This window comes from Mus pahari, chromosome 3 (assembly GCF_900095145.1).
Source record: "Mus pahari chromosome 3, PAHARI_EIJ_v1.1, whole genome shotgun sequence".
Lineage (NCBI taxonomy): Eukaryota > Metazoa > Chordata > Mammalia > Rodentia > Muridae > Mus > Mus pahari.
In genome coordinates, this window is record NC_034592.1 from 101516133 (window position 1) to 101532460 (window position 16328).

The 16328-nt window shown below is 47.5% G+C and overlaps 1 protein-coding gene across 2 annotated transcripts; it reads left to right on the top strand.

Annotated features, from left to right (window-relative positions):
• The first annotated feature begins 288 nt into the window (after window positions 1-288).
• Thbs1 (thrombospondin 1) lies at window positions 289-15812 on the top strand. 2 transcript variants are annotated; one of them, XM_021194416.1, is made up of 22 exons: window positions 289-482; window positions 1001-1095; window positions 1366-1925; window positions 2737-2812; window positions 3027-3229; window positions 3324-3446; window positions 4163-4256; window positions 5972-6145; window positions 6631-6807; window positions 7118-7291; window positions 7531-7658; window positions 7774-7926; window positions 8269-8487; window positions 8897-9004; window positions 9506-9665; window positions 9787-9905; window positions 11120-11354; window positions 11542-11769; window positions 11935-12206; window positions 12590-12687; window positions 12799-12938; window positions 13686-15812. In XM_021194416.1, the coding sequence occupies exons 2-22, from the start codon at window positions 1029-1031 to the stop codon at window positions 13691-13693; spliced, it is 3516 nt and encodes a 1171-aa protein (XP_021050075.1). In that variant the 5' UTR covers window positions 289-482; window positions 1001-1028; the 3' UTR covers window positions 13694-15812. The 2 variants fall into 2 exon arrangements, with proteins under 2 accessions (XP_021050075.1, XP_021050076.1); XM_021194417.2 differs by having other exon boundaries at window positions 3030-3229.
• The last annotated feature ends 516 nt before the right edge of the window (window positions 15813-16328 follow it).

Sequence of the window (16328 nt, forward strand, 5' to 3'; positions counted from 1 at the left end):
GTCTGGTCCCCAAAGAAGCATCGCGTCTGGGGACTCTCATACAGAACGTCTCCAGTTCGCATGGCGCAAGATCCTAAGCGCTGAGGCTGAGTACGCCAAGGCTGCGTGGGCCGAGACCTTATTTTTCTGACAAGTTCCAGGGCTCCTGTGCGGGATCGGAGTCTCCCCCTTCACTTTCAGCCCGCGAGCTGTGCGCCAGGCAGCAGGGGGCGGAGAGAAGAACCCGTCCCCCGTCCCCCCCCGCCCCCCCTCCCCCGCTTCCTGCCTCTTTAAAAGGTCCAGGGCTCCTCAGTCGAGCCAGCCACTGCCTGGAGTCAGCCAGCCTCAACAGACTTCTGCAGGCAATCGCGAAGCTGCTATCCAGTCCTGCCCCGGTCTCTCCGGGCGCACCGGCAGTCCCAGCGTCTTCACCGGACTCAGTGTCCTTGTCCTTCACTTAACCTTTGCCACCACTCCGGGTTACTGAGCCCCGGTGCACACAGGTAAGCCTCCTGCCTCTTCGGAGCACCTGGCCGGCCACCTCAAAACCCCAGGCTGCAGACAATCGGCGGGACTCCTCGTCTCCTACTCTTCCCCCTTCTGATTTTCCTAACTATCCTTTATCCTGCCCCGTCTATCCTCTGGAAAGAACTTTCCGGAGCTGGTTCTCTTCAGCTTCGGGTTCACAAACTATACCTCCAAGACACCCCAAGATTTTCTCACGGAGTAGTCTCCAGGTTACCCCTGATTGTTGCCATTCAAAATACATTCTGTAATCTTGTCTAAAATGGGGGGGGGGAGGGACCCAAATCACTTTATACCCTTTATCTTGGAACACCAACAATTCCCCTGCCTCTGGCGCTCTTTTTATACTGGATGCCATCTGGAAAGGAAATCCTTCTTTTCAGCACATATGGAGCCAAAGAAGAAACACACACACACACACACACACACACCCCTCTCTGCCCTTCCACCTTGCTTCCTGGTCTCTGACTCTGGCCTCCTGTGCTTCTTGCTACAGGCTCCGTGTTGGGCACAAAGGCTCCACCATGGAGCTCCTGCGGGGACTAGGTGTCATGTTCCTGTTGCATATGTGTGGAAGCAACCGAATTCCAGGTGAGTCTGTGAGTCTGTGATATATTCATTCCCCTTCTCTCTCTCTCTCTCTCTCTCTCTCTCTCTCTCTCTCTCTCTCTGTCTCAAGATAGCTCCTGTGTTTCCTCGGAGTCCTTATCACCTGATAAGGATACAACTTCCCTCTCGGGGTTCACTCAGCTTGCCATAATTGCCATAATTGTCAAGAGTTCCCACCTTGGCTCCTCACAGCCAGAACTTTAGCCCCTTACACCTAGCATAGAAAGCCAATTGTCTTCTCTCTCCTTACAGAGTCTGGGGGAGACAACGGTGTGTTTGACATCTTTGAACTCATTGGAGGTGCACGAAGGGGCCCTGGTCGCCGACTGGTGAAGGGCCAAGATCTATCCAGCCCCGCCTTCCGCATTGAGAATGCCAACCTGATCCCTGCTGTGCCGGATGACAAGTTCCAAGACCTACTGGACGCTGTGCGGGCCGACAAAGGTTTCATCTTCCTGGCCTCCTTGAGGCAGATGAAGAAGACTCGGGGCACGCTCCTGGCTGTGGAACGGAAAGACAACACTGGCCAGATCTTCAGTGTGGTCTCCAACGGCAAAGCAGGCACCCTGGACCTGAGTCTAAGCCTACCGGGGAAGCAACAAGTGGTCTCAGTGGAGGAAGCTCTCCTGGCCACTGGCCAGTGGAAGAGCATCACACTGTTTGTTCAAGAGGACCGGGCCCAACTCTACATCGACTGTGATAAGATGGAGAGTGCGGAGCTGGACGTCCCCATCCAGAGCATCTTCACCAGGGATTTGGCCAGCGTTGCCAGGCTCCGAGTTGCAAAGGGCGATGTCAATGACAATTTTCAGGTAAATCTTCTTACCTGTCACAAGGGCTATGTGGAGTTAATATCTGTAGACTAAAAAGGATTCTCAAATGTAGAAAGGAGCAGACTCCCCCAGAAGGTTAAGTCATATTACAGATGACCCAAAACTCCAGGGTTTCTGATTTGGTAGGTCAGATGAGGGACCTGAGAAATGTCATTTCTAATAAGAAATAAGTTGTAACGGTGCCAGGTCCTGGGACCCATGCTTTCAAAGCTACCAGGAGAGATAAGAAATGGTTTTCCTATTACACTCAGCCTGTTTCAGAATGGGGTACTCCCTGTGCCCTTAGGAAAGTAACTTGTATCAAATGTACCTACCAGTTTTAAAAGGGCATGAAAAGGATACTTTGTCAGTATTTGAGTCCCTGGGTAGGGTGTTCTGGATGCTTTCAGCATGGATCCAAGGCAAGGCATGAATAACAGTCCAGTCATGTGCCTCTGGGACTCCTTCCTTGCCTTAACTTTCAGATATTTTTTTTTCTTACAAGTATGGCTTTGAACGCCCACATTAACTCTTTGTCACTGGAGAGTATCATGTCCTCCAGACTTGGGATCAAATTCCATTTCCTGTGTACCCCAAGCAGCCTAAAAACTGGATTCTTTGTAAAGTGCTCAAGCTGGCAGAAGATACAATTAAGATTTTGAAGTTGTTTGGCAATTTATGTCTATGTGATAGTTTGGCAGGATGATCTTAAGTTCTTTTAAACTTTCTGAGCGCTCACCACAAGCAAACTGAGACAGGCCGCCCCACCCCCAACTCCCAGCATTCAACCATGTTTGTCCTCTGCCCACAGGGGGTGCTGCAGAATGTGAGGTTTGTCTTTGGAACGACCCCAGAAGACATTCTCAGGAACAAAGGCTGCTCCAGCTGTGAGTACCCCTATGTTTTAAGATTTGGAGAATTCTGAGAAATATAAGCAGTAGGGTGCATACACAACATCTCAGGGGAATAGAGTTGGCTTGCACCCACTCTGTCATCCCAAAGGAAATGTCTTTTACAACCCAGAACCCAAAGGGTGGGCTGGTGGGATCAGCTTTTGAAACCTTGAATCAGCTATCAATTATGTTACATCTTATTTCTTAGCAGCTACCAACGTCCTTCTCACCCTTGACAACAACGTGGTGAACGGTTCCAGCCCTGCTATCCGCACCAACTACATCGGCCACAAAACAAAGGACCTCCAAGCTATCTGTGGCCTCTCCTGTGACGAACTATCCAGCATGGTCCTGGAACTGAATGGCCTGCGCACCATCGTGACCACGCTACAGGACAGCATCCGCAAAGTGGTCAGTGGCCTCCCCTCCCATTTGCCAGCTCTTGGAGATCACCACAGGTGGTCCCGCAGGTGTCTGGACACTCAGGATCCTTCTCCCCTTTCAGACGGAGGAGAACAGAGAGCTGGTCAGTGAGCTGAGGCGGCCTCCCCTCTGCTTTCACAATGGAGTCCAGTACAAGAACAACGAGGAGTGGACTGTGGATAGCTGCACAGAGTGTCACTGCCAGGTAAGAGACACCCACGGACCACAGAAAGACACGGGGACATGTGTCTCCGGAGATACGTAAATGACCGCGCACATTTTTAAATGTTCTCTGGCCTGCTGCCAAAGTGATTTTTTTTTTGTAATGACATCTACAAATTCCTCTTTAAATCTCAAAAGGTTTATCTTAATAATACCCCGGGCTAAGCAGCTAAGAGAACAAATCTATCTAAACATTGGAATGACTTACCTGCTTTAGTTCAAAGACCAAGTATTGAGTGTCAGATATATAAAACCCGCTTAAAGCATTCGGTTTTGGCCAGCCCTAATTTGTATTCAGCTCTGGCAGGCAGATTCTCTGGCTCACAGGGAAAAGTTTAAATGCAAATCACTGATGACTGAATTTGAGACACAACTTCAGTTAAGTTCCCATTTCCCTCTTAATATGTGATAAAACCTTATCTACATTTGAGATACTTACTGATGGGACCTGCAAAGTCTGTTGCTTTCCCTTATGCAAATGTGTTGTTCTGTAACTTCCACCCCTGACTGAGTAGCAGTTAAAAAGAACTTTCCCAAAGAATGGAGTGAGAATTAGCCCTGGAACTGTATACCTCTGGGGACTACAGATCCAGCAGAGACATCCCTCCTGTGTCCTGACTTATAATGGCGATGTCACAGAAAGCTCCTCTCGGCAATATGCTTGGTAACACCTTTCCCTCTCCTTCTCTTGCCTTGCAGAACTCGGTTACCATCTGCAAAAAGGTGTCCTGTCCCATCATGCCCTGCTCCAACGCCACAGTTCCTGATGGTGAATGCTGCCCACGGTGTTGGCGTAAGTTTCTAAAATGGTGTAGCCATCCCTCAGTGGCTAGCTCAGTTTTGGGGCATCCTGACAGCTGGGCACAACACCGGAGCCCAGCCCCTCACAGCTCCATCAGACATTCCTGTCAGATTCTTGAAGATAGACTGGAGTAACTCTCAGCTAGTCTGTTGTAAAGGCTGGAGTAACTCTCAGCTAGTCTATTACAGAGCCTAGACCTCCATGGGGACTAAAGCTTAACCACCCATCAGGGTTATGGCATAGGCAATGGATGATCTTAGCAGAGCTTATAGATTCTGGTTTTATGCTATGAGGGGAGAGATGGATACAGCAGTAGACTTAAGCTGGTTGCTTTTAGAAATTGATCTTGTTGTTAGAGAAAAAATGATCTACTGGAGAACGGGACAGAAACTGGTGTAAGCATTGGGTTGAGGCTTGAAAAGCCACCTGTGTTATCTGCAGTGAGTGGAGGCCTAAGGGCTTAGCATCTGTTCAATTTCCAGGGCAGTAAAAGAAGTCAGCCACTATACTGCTGTGTAACACTCTGCCTCCGGGGCTTGTTGCCAGTATAATCACTTTGCTAAGGAGATACCTTATGCAGAAGGTACAAGTCATAAAAGTGGCTCATCATGCCTAACAAAGAAATCAGGGATGCTTAATTGCCCTTCACTCACACACACACAGAGTTGCACACATGAGCCACAGCTCAAAATCATCAATCCCATGGTAGCAATTTTGGCATAATACTGTTTTTCTGTGTATCCACTTCTGTCCAACCTCTATCTGAGGGTGAGTTACAGGGAACAAAGCCTGCTGAGAGCTAGCAGAGCTCTGAGCTTGAGCTAGGGGTTGTTAGGAAAATGTTCATTGATGGCAAAAACAAAGCCAAGTTCCCTGTCCTCTGATAGACAGGCGTGATGGTCGTCACGGTGTCTGTGCGGACAGCAAACAAACACCCTCTCCTCTTGAGAAAGTGTACAAAACACCAGAGGCCAGCATGAGGAAAACAAACTGATCCACCTCATGGTTGAGGCAGAGGCAGAGCCCCAGGCAAACCGCCTCCCAACGTGGACCAGGGCTTCCCTGATAGTCAGAAGTGATGCAGAGCAGCTGCCTGGCAGACTGGCGTCCTTGGGCACCAGCATGGGAACATCTAAGACAACCTAAGTCAGGAAAGGGGAGCTTGCTTGAGATGCACATGGGAGAATCCATGATGGGTGAACAGGAGAGTGCATGCTGTGAGCCGGCTCAGCTGTAAGGGCCATGCAGAGCGTGCCATCAGCCCGGACCTCTGCGTGTGATGACCTGGGATGAACTCCTGGACCGCTGGCCACAGACTTGTGCTACTCGGGCTAGGGAGACCTCATGCAGGACACACTGGCATGTCTGTAGTTGAAAATATTACTGCATGCTTAAGATTTGCTTGTGCCTGTGAAATGAGGGATGTGTGACTTGGCTCCATTATCATTATCACTTCCCAAGACTCTTGTATAGTAAAGCGTCTGGTGTACAAAAATGGACACAATCTCTATTTGTTAATCAAGCTTCCGTTAAGCTAGGAGTATGAAAAAAAAGAAGGATTTAAAAAAGAAAAAAGAAAGAAAGAAAGAAACCTATTGCCTTACCACCTCTGGCTATAAAGGGCCATAAGCATATAAGTAAATAAACTGGCTAAAGAACAGTTTATCTTAGACATGAGATGCTAACGACCTCATTTCTCCCCACAGCCAGCGACTCTGCTGACGATGGCTGGTCTCCCTGGTCTGAGTGGACTTCCTGCTCTGCCACATGTGGCAACGGGATTCAGCAACGGGGTCGTTCCTGTGACAGCCTCAACAACAGATGCGAGGGCTCTTCAGTACAGACGAGGACCTGCCACATTCAGGAGTGCGACAAAAGATGTAAGCATCATGGCCGCCAAGGGTGGCAATCTCACCCCAATGCTTTCCTCCTCACGGAGAGCAGCTCCGTAGCAGGGAGCCTGAGAATGCACCTTCTGAGCCTGGGCTCTCAGTCTCAATCACACCTCTAACCTCTGCGCTCTTGAGCATGACCCTGAGGCTCCTCCTCATCTGTAACGTGAGAATAATAACCATTCTTGATAAAGTTTAGCCATTTTCTCTAGATAATTCACAAGAAACAATCAGAATAGATCTGGGCTCCTGACCAGCAACCTATAAATATTAGGTTGTTGACAGCAACTCGAACACACAGACAAATACCATCTTCCCTATACTTTCTCCACTGATGTGTGGCAGTAGTCAGTTTCTACAATACACTAGTTTAAGCTGCTGTTGGTCGGCTGCGGGAATGATCGCGTGCCGAGACTTGCTGTGTGGCCCCCTCCAAGGCGGCACCATGTGTGACCATCGGCTTTGCCCTGCAGTTAAACAGGATGGTGGCTGGAGTCACTGGTCCCCATGGTCGTCCTGTTCTGTGACCTGTGGTGACGGTGTGATCACAAGGATCCGGCTCTGCAACTCCCCCAGTCCCCAGATGAACGGGAAGCCCTGTGAAGGTGAAGCCCGGGAGACCAAAGCCTGCAAGAAAGACGCCTGCCCAAGTAAGTGTGGGCCTGACCTGGGGAGACATGGGAGGCAGCTCTACCCAGCTGGTGGCCTGCTCTCTGCGGCTCAGTGGACCATGGGGCATGGGAGCTCACGCGCTAGAGAAACAAACAGAAATCAAGTCCTGCCTGCTCAGCAGCTTCTTTTAATGAAAAACAGAAAGCAAAACATCTCAGCCTCCCCAGTTCCCAAAGATTCTTCTCATGGGCCAGCTTAGAAGGCGTGCGAAACCTGCTCGGGACAGGCTTCTGGCACAGATAAGGCACCTGAAAGCTGAATTTTCACATGTGACTCATTTCCTTACAGTCAATGGAGGCTGGGGTCCCTGGTCACCATGGGACATCTGCTCTGTCACCTGTGGAGGAGGAGTGCAGAGACGCAGCCGACTCTGTAACAACCCTGCACCCCAGTTTGGAGGCAAGGACTGTGTTGGCGATGTGACAGAAAATCAAGTTTGCAACAAGCAGGACTGTCCGATTGGTAAGCTGCGAAGCCAGGGACTTTCTCTTTTATGAATGTTGTAGTCAGTATTCACTGGGTGCGGGGAGGTGGAGGGGGCCATATTTGATTGGCCCTAGTGGTTTGATTACTGTAAGATGCAAGGCAACCATTTCCGGTAACAGAGACCCTGCAATGTCTTATTCTGTTTTAAGCAGTACATGGCAGTGTCAGCAACTTAGACCTGAGCACTTACCCACCTGTCTCTTACCTCTCCTCAGATGGATGCCTGTCCAATCCCTGCTTTGCTGGTGCCAAGTGTACTAGCTACCCTGATGGTAGCTGGAAATGTGGTGCATGTCCTCCTGGCTACAGTGGAAATGGCATCCAGTGCAAAGACGTCGATGAGGTAGGCGGCCAATGGCTCCGAGTTATCAGAATGAAGAAAGCAGATAACCCGGTCCAGGGCCCTTCCTTAAAACAGCATTTGCCAAGTGTTAAGCAAACTCTCATTTCCTCCATAGTGCAAAGAAGTGCCTGATGCTTGCTTCAATCACAACGGAGAACATCGATGCAAGAACACGGATCCTGGCTACAACTGCCTGCCCTGCCCGCCACGATTCACTGGCTCACAGCCCTTTGGCCGAGGTGTCGAACATGCCATGGCCAACAAACAGGTATAGTAGACAAGTAGGCCAGAGTAGAAGAGAGCTGTCTTTGGTCAAACAATGAACAGACAGAGAGGGTACTGGTTGCAGTCTCAGATATGTGAATAGTCTGGGCTGAAAGAAGCGGTGATCAGATAGGCTTGCTCGAGATGAGCTGCTCCAAGAAAAGCCAGTGTAAATCAGCATTTGCCAATAGCCAGGATATCCTCAAAGAGAATGGAGAGGGACAGAATAATCCCATCTTTCTCCCAAATGGGGCTGCTGTCTGTTTCAGGGTGGGAGGAATCTGGACCTTTGGTGGCTTGGGACTTTTAGACATTCTGTGATAGCATTGGGATGCTGTATCCTCAGGTGTGCAAACCTCGAAACCCCTGCACCGACGGGACACATGACTGCAACAAGAACGCCAAGTGCAACTACCTGGGTCACTACAGCGACCCCATGTACCGCTGTGAGTGCAAGCCCGGCTACGCAGGCAATGGCATCATCTGCGGAGAGGACACAGACCTGGACGGCTGGCCTAATGAAAACCTGGTGTGTGTGGCCAACGCAACCTACCACTGCAAAAAGGTACAGCCAGCTTCCCCCGTGGACTTCCCTCTCAGGGATGGACCAAGGAATTCTGAATGTTGGAAAACTGATGATGAAACAAGGGTTGAGCCCCCCAAAGGCAGAAGGACATTGACCCTCATTCACATGGAGTCGTCCCGTGCCAGATGACTCTTTGGCTCTTTGGGCGTTTATCTCCCAGCAAGACTGCTGTACTGATACACTGCAGGGCATGATTTGTGTTCATGGCATATATGAAGCCTAGAGCATTTGTACCAACTGCACATAAGCAATCTCCCAAATAGCTTCCATGGCTTCACCTTCCCATTAAACACATGGCGGTACCTGAGTGTCTTAATAGGCTATCCTGGCGTGTCCCCACAGCGTGTGCCAAACAAGCGAATGCTAACTATGTCTCCTTCTTCTTTAGGACAACTGCCCCAACCTTCCCAACTCAGGGCAGGAAGACTATGACAAGGATGGGATTGGCGATGCCTGTGATGACGACGATGACAATGACAAGATCCCCGATGACAGGGTAGGGAAAATATGCTCTCCATTCCTCTTTCATCCTCATGGTGTGATGACAACCTGAAACACTAGGATACAAGGGATCACAGAGTGATAGCAAAAACATAGACCAAGCTCATATAGAGAATAATTAGAAAGTTGTGATCCTCAGTGATTTGAGGACACAGGTGTTGATAGAATTATTAAAGTGAGTTTCATTTTTCATCACAGACTACCCCAGTTTGAACATGTGGCATTCCGTTCCACAGATTCGATTCAGATACAATGTCTAAATGAGTGTATTTTTATAATGAAAGTGGGGATACCATGATTATGTACTATCCAGTCTTCATCCACGGTGTCCTCCTGTCTGGGAATTTCACTTATGCTGAATACTCAATCAGTATATGGACCAAGTTCTAGATAACTGTGGTAGATCTTTGAGGGTTTTCAATACTGTGAATGGGGTTGACAGCATCAGCTGATTTCCTAGGCAGCGCTGTAGAGAGTCCATCTTTTCTCTTTGCAGGACAACTGTCCATTCCATTACAACCCAGCCCAGTATGACTATGACAGAGATGATGTGGGAGACCGCTGCGACAACTGCCCCTACAACCACAACCCTGACCAAGCAGACACAGACAACAATGGGGAGGGCGATGCCTGTGCTGTGGACATCGATGGAGATGGTAAGGGCCCTGGCCTGGCAGCCCGAAGGGACACAGACAGCACAGCTTACTGAGTGGCTATTAACGTGTGACTTAGTTAAAGTATATGGGGCTGCAGGACTCATGTACACCTCCTCCATAGGAATCCTCAATGAACGAGACAACTGCCAGTACGTTTACAACGTGGACCAGAGGGACACGGACATGGATGGGGTTGGAGATCAGTGTGACAACTGCCCCCTGGAACACAATCCAGACCAGGTAGGTGAACTCTCATCTCTTGGTGAGGTGTTGTGTCTCCCTTTCCAAGCCTTTAAGACAGTGAATTCAATAGACTCCAAGCCCTCCCTTTACTGGGGTTCCCCAGAGCCATTTGCAGTGTGTGCCTGTACAGTGTCTGCCTGATATAAGCCTCTGGCAAACACTCGCAGAGACTATTATGGAAAGCTTGGGACCTCAGTTTTGATTACAACCACCATTAAGACAAATTACACAAAACAGAGCTGAAGCGGATAGTTCTATAGTTGTATCCAATGCATGTAAAACTGAGAGGAGAGCAGTGTGCAGAAGCAAAACAAGCACCTGTGTGGTGGCCGGGAACAGAGTCTAGTAAACAACGAGGAAGCTAAAATACGTCTCAGAGCTGGAGAGAGGTCTGGTTTCTCCTATTCCCCCCCAACGGACCCAGCTTCATTCTCCTCCCAGCCTGAGCTGCAAACAGCCATTAATGCCCAGGCTTCTGGTACCAGAGAGCTTCCCTCTGTCTCATTGTGCATCATTGTTTTCTAGGAATAAAGTAAATTGATTCTTCTTTTTTCCTAAAACGATGGTTCTAAGTGGTTCAGTGTTCAGAAATTTGAGTAGATTGTTTTTCTAAGGATTAGATAAAAGAGAATTCAAGTTACTCCTAATACTTACCCTGATGGAGTCGTATCATGCTAAAAGCAAGATGACTTCAAGCCACTGTCACAGGAAACCATGAGGGCCAGTATTAGCTTCAGGTCACACAGTACTGAGATCATCTGCTTTGGGTTTGGGTCAATAGACATTAGACATCTTCAATAGCATTTGACCTCACAGGATGAGTTTGGGTTCCTCAGATTAGAATAACTTTTATAAGCAAATTTAAATAGCATACAAAATCTCCAAAGCAAAGAGCATAAATTCTGGAAAGAAAACATTCAGATTTTAGGTAAACCATCCCAAAGCATCTCGCACGTACTGAATGCTTAGCCCTCTGGGAAAATCTATTTTGAAAAAATTCTAGTTTGACTTTATCTGAGCCAAAAGATAAAATCTTTATGGGATAAATGTAGAAATCCAAATGCTACTCAAATTAAAAAAATAAAAAAGCCATTAATGTCCCATACACATTATACAGACCGTCTGCACTGACTGACCACTGCCACAGTTCGAGGCCTGGAGTAGAAGTTGACCTGTATTTGATTCACCCACTGTTGATGTCTCTCTTCCAGCTGGACTCTGACTCAGACCTCATAGGGGACACCTGTGACAACAATCAGGACATCGATGAGGATGGCCATCAGAACAATCTGGACAACTGTCCCTATGTGCCTAATGCCAACCAGGCCGACCATGATAAAGATGGCAAAGGAGATGCCTGTGACCATGACGATGACAATGATGGCATCCCTGATGACAGAGACAACTGCAGGCTGGTGCCCAATCCTGACCAGAAGGACTCTGATGGTGAGTCACTGTGACCACTGCTAGCTGGCATAACTGACACCTTGGTTGTCTAGATGTAAGGAATAAAAGCAGGGCATCCAAGAGGTCGGAGTAACAAGACACCAGTTTTTGAAAAGATGGTGAATTAGTGACCCACTTACAATAGCAGTTCAGAATTTCACTGAACGCTTGCTTTCTTTGGCCTTAGGTGATGGCCGAGGTGACGCCTGCAAAGATGACTTTGACCATGACAATGTGCCAGACATTGATGACATCTGTCCTGAGAATTTTGATATCAGTGAAACCGATTTCCGACGATTCCAGATGATTCCACTAGATCCCAAAGGAACCTCCCAAAATGACCCTAACTGGGTTGTCCGCCATCAGGGCAAAGAACTCGTCCAGACTGTAAACTGTGACCCTGGACTTGCTGTAGGTGAGTAGTGAGCTCCTTAGATCCAGGTGGGGACACACTGAAAGGGAGCAAACATAAAATCTGTTCATGGGCCCTGTGGCCTTCCACCACTCCGGACATCTAGGAACACTGTAGAGAATGCTGAAAAGCCATAGTCTTTAATCTGACCCTGGCCTTGCCTTCCAGGTTATGATGAGTTTAATGCTGTGGACTTCAGCGGTACCTTCTTCATCAACACTGAGAGAGATGATGACTACGCTGGCTTTGTTTTCGGCTACCAGTCCAGCAGCCGCTTCTACGTAGTGATGTGGAAACAAGTCACCCAGTCCTACTGGGACACCCACCCCACAAGGGCTCAGGGATACTCAGGCCTGTCCGTAAAGGTTGTGAACTCCACCACCGGCCCTGGCGAGCACCTGCGGAACGCACTGTGGCATACAGGAAACACCCCCGGCCAGGTAAGAAGGCTCGATGTCTAGAAGGGAGAGTTGCCAGGGGGGAGTACAGGAGACAGCACTTTGACCAAGGTTCCACTAGGGAATCTTTGCTGTCAAGTTCTCCGCATCACCAACCATGGTACAACATCGTAGAGGGAAGAGGGCTCTGACCAAGAGCTGCCCTTTAAGTACACAGGCAGCTTCAGTCACTTCAAACAAATCCCTCCTTTCCTTTCCCTCTCTGCTTTATGTGCAGTAAGTGAGAGATACCTTGGGGGAAACTCCACACTGGCCCTCTGCAAATATAGCTCAGCTCGGAGCCTTTTCAGCAGTTTGTCGTGGAATGAAATACGAGTCTTCAGAGGGGGGCTGTGTTTCAACCTTTCCTGCTCCCTTTCCTTCAGGTGCGCACCCTGTGGCATGACCCTCGCCACATCGGCTGGAAAGATTTCACTGCGTACAGATGGCGTCTCAGCCACAGGCCAAAGACCGGTTTTATCAGGTAAGACTGCAGGAATTAAATTTCACTGTACACACACCAAATAGGCTGGAAGGATAAGACCGAGAAGTGACAGTCTCATGAGTGAGATTTTTTTCTTCTTCTTCTGTGCAGAGTGGTGATGTATGAAGGAAAGAAAATCATGGCTGACTCCGGACCCATCTATGACAAAACCTACGCCGGCGGTAGACTAGGCCTGTTCGTCTTCTCTCAAGAAATGGTGTTCTTCTCGGACATGAAATACGAGTGTCGAGGTAGGAGAGACACTGTGGTGTACAGTTAACGTGTCTACAGATTAATAAGGTTAACAATGATGGGAGGGTCTGATTTAAAGACTCTGTTGGGGAGGGGGTTCTGGTTTGTTTTTTTGTTATTTTTCTTTTGAGGATACAATACCAAACAAGAAATACTGTCTATGCAATCCTGAATCTATATCAGGACAACTAGCTTGGCCAGCAGTCTCTGAACTCCTCCTCAGAGGCAGACAGTAAGCAAGTAGCTACGAGCATTACCCCTCACTGGCAACACCTTGAAGCTCTATGCGTTTCTTTCTCACACACTTGGCCTGTGGTTTTATTCATACCCTCACAGCACCAGCTGGCCTCCAAGCGCAGCAGCAAGAGTATTAATGTTCACTAATAGCCTTAGCTTTCTTGCCTCCATTTTCTTCACGTGATGACTTAAACTCTTGAGACCGGACCTACAGCAGGGGAACTGCTCAGTACATATTTACTGAGTCAGATGTCTGCAAGTGCAAAGGCACTGGGTATTAAGATCAGAGACATCGAGAATAGAGTCTCACCAACATGGTTGCCTAAACATGACCTGAACAAGGGTGACATTAGTAGACTTGCTAGTGTGGATTGGGGGAGGGGAGACGACCAGGATTCATGTTCTGTCCCTGTCAGTGACAGTAATGCCTGAGCCTGATGATGACTACTAGGGTGGTCGCGTGCTTGCTGATTCATTTTCATGTATGTGCATCTTTGTTTGTTTAACAGATTCCTAATCATCAGCTGCCAATCATAGCCAGCGCTGGCAATGCACCTTCTGAAACCAAGGGCTAGAGAAAACGCCCCTGCCGGGATGGCTTTTCCCTGCCTCCCTTGCCTCTCTTCTTGCATAGTGTGGACTTGTAGAGCCTGTGACCTGCCTCAAGAAAATGCAGTTTTCAAACCCAGACTCAGCACTTGGCCTTTAATGAATGAGAATGCATCTTCCAAGACCATGAAGAATGACTTGGGTTTGCTTTTGGGAAAGCAAAAGTGACTATGTACTTCCCATCGGGAAGGTGCCCGCTCCGCTCTGCCTTACTCACAGAGCCAGAACTTCTTCGAGGCCACCTCTGAACAGCACACACAGAAGCATTGTCAGGCATGTCAAAGCAAAAAAAAAAAAAAAAAGACTCACTAGAACTCACCACCAAACCACCTCTGACATAGGTCCTGAGGTGTGGGGTGGCAGGAGCCAAAGCTCTAGGGAGGGCACGTACCCAAGAGACGGCTGTCTGAAGACAGTATGGAAGGGCTGTTCGGTACTAAGTCATTTTCAGGGGACAGACAGACTTGCTGCATTTCCGCACGCTGCTGGTGAGAGCTGATTGACCCAATCTTCTACACAGGCACTTGAGCAAGCAGGGAAGGGAGGGAGATCCCGGCTTCTGGACTTCCTCCCTTTGGGCACATCTCACCTGCAGTGGCCAGGGTAGGGGTCAGAAGTGTGGGCTGTGCGGGCTGCCCTTGGCTGGTCACGCTGAAACTGTTAGCTTATTCTGCATGTACAACATGCATATGCATAAGGAGAGCCAGAGATCCCTACCCGCTCAGTGAGCTCTAGCTGCGTCCGCAGAGGGGCAGTGCGCCTTGACTTTATGGTTAGAAAGGCACAAAATTTCTATCAACCTAACTAAAACATTCCTTTTCTTTCTTTCTTTCTTTCTTTCTTTCTTTCTTTCCCTCAATTACCATAGATTTTTCCAAATCTCTTTTGGTTTTTGTTTAACAAACGCTTTAATAATGTAATATATTTATTTGCTCCCCTATTCTGGAGGGTTCATCAGAAGAATTGTTACTGAAACAGGAAGCGTGGGACTATCGGAATCATCTTCGTAGTGAGTCTTTATGACTGTAAGATTGTAAATACAGATTATTTATTAACCCTGTTCTACCTGGAATTAGACTGCATATAGCAAATATTTGCAAGCAGGTAGCTGAGGCGGATCAGCAAACCCGTGTGTGGAAAGCAGCGGAAGCTGCTGCCTCTCATTTGGGGCTCACAGTGAATGATTTGGACTCCTTTGGCTTTCTCCCTTTGTTTTCTCTGTATTTTCCAGTGGAATTAGGGGGCAGCCCATTTGCATTTGCTCCTTCTTGTAAAGGAAGCCAGGAGCATGCTAAGGCTGGCCCACACCACCCCGTGTGCCTATTTCCAGGGAGAAGAAAACACATCTTTTTTTTTTTTTTTTTTTTTCATTTTTTTCCCAAAAGAGACAAAGGTGGAACTTATACACAAATATTACCTCATTTGTTGTGTGACTGAGAAAAGAATTTTGGATCAAGAAGAAAGAGTTTAAGTGTCAATAAACTTAAAACTACTGTTGTGTTTAAAAAGTCGGCGTTGTACATAGCATAAAAATCCTTTGCAGAGGATGATCCCAAGAAAGAAATAGCTTTGAAATGTTAAGTACAACTTCTCAAAGTTCTGGTTTTGTTCTATCATCTTGTACACCGTTGCTTTTATTTTTATAAATTATTTTCTCATTGCCATTGGAATAGAGATCTCAGACTATGTAGATATGCTATTTAAATAATTTATCAGGAAATACTGCCTGTAGAGTTAGTATTTCTGGTTTTTATATGTTGCACACTGAACTGAAGAAATGTTGGTTTTTCTTGTTTTTTTTTTTTGTTTTGTTTTTTTTTTTTTTTTAGTTTGTTTCTTTGGTTTTGTTTTTGGTTTTGCTTTTTACTTCCCAGTTTTGACTCTTTGCCAATACCCTTTTCCCTAGGAACGTGCTCTTTTTTGTACACATTTTTATCCATTTTACATTCTAAAGCAGTGTAACTTGTATATTACTGTTTCTTATGTACAAGGAACAACAATAAATCATATGGAAGTTTATATTTATACTTACTGTGTCTGTGTTTGTTTGTTCTTTACTGGCTGGCTATCATGGGGTATGGGCAAAAGCAATTCCTAACCAATAGCACACACACAGCAGGGCAGGAAATAACATTCGTGATTCCTGTATGATTGACAGGCGCTAGACTTAGATGATATATTTACTACAATTTTGGAAGAAAAAAAATACAAGTCTACCGCATGACAAACAAAATAAAAATGACTCTTGTGTCCCAAGCCACCCCTCCTTAAAGATTTTTTTATCACTTTATTAATATTAGGTGTCTTGCGTTGACTCCTCAAAGTCCTGCTCTGTCTCTAAAAGGAACAGCAGTGACTAAGGTGGGACAGTTGTGAGACCAGGTGACTGATTCTGATCCTGAGCGATGGATCCCACAGCAGTGGCTGTCAGAGAAGTGCACGGGAGGAGCTTTCCTGGGACTTTGGGGAATACATACTTTGGGTCAAAAACAGATAAGTAAAGAATTGCAAAGTTGGAGAAGAGTGGCTCAGCAGTTAAGAAG

Coding starts and splice junctions, on each gene's coding strand:
- Thbs1 (XM_021194416.1), top strand. CDS start 1,029: ATGGAGCTCCTGCGGGGACTAGGTGTCATGTTCCTGTTGCATATGTGT. Junction 7,659..7,773: donor AGTGCAAAGACGTCGATGAG/GTAGGCGGCCAA, acceptor TTTCCTCCATAG/TGCAAAGAAGTGCCTGATGC. Junction 9,906..11,119: donor TGGAACACAATCCAGACCAG/GTAGGTGAACTC, acceptor TCTCTCTTCCAG/CTGGACTCTGACTCAGACCT.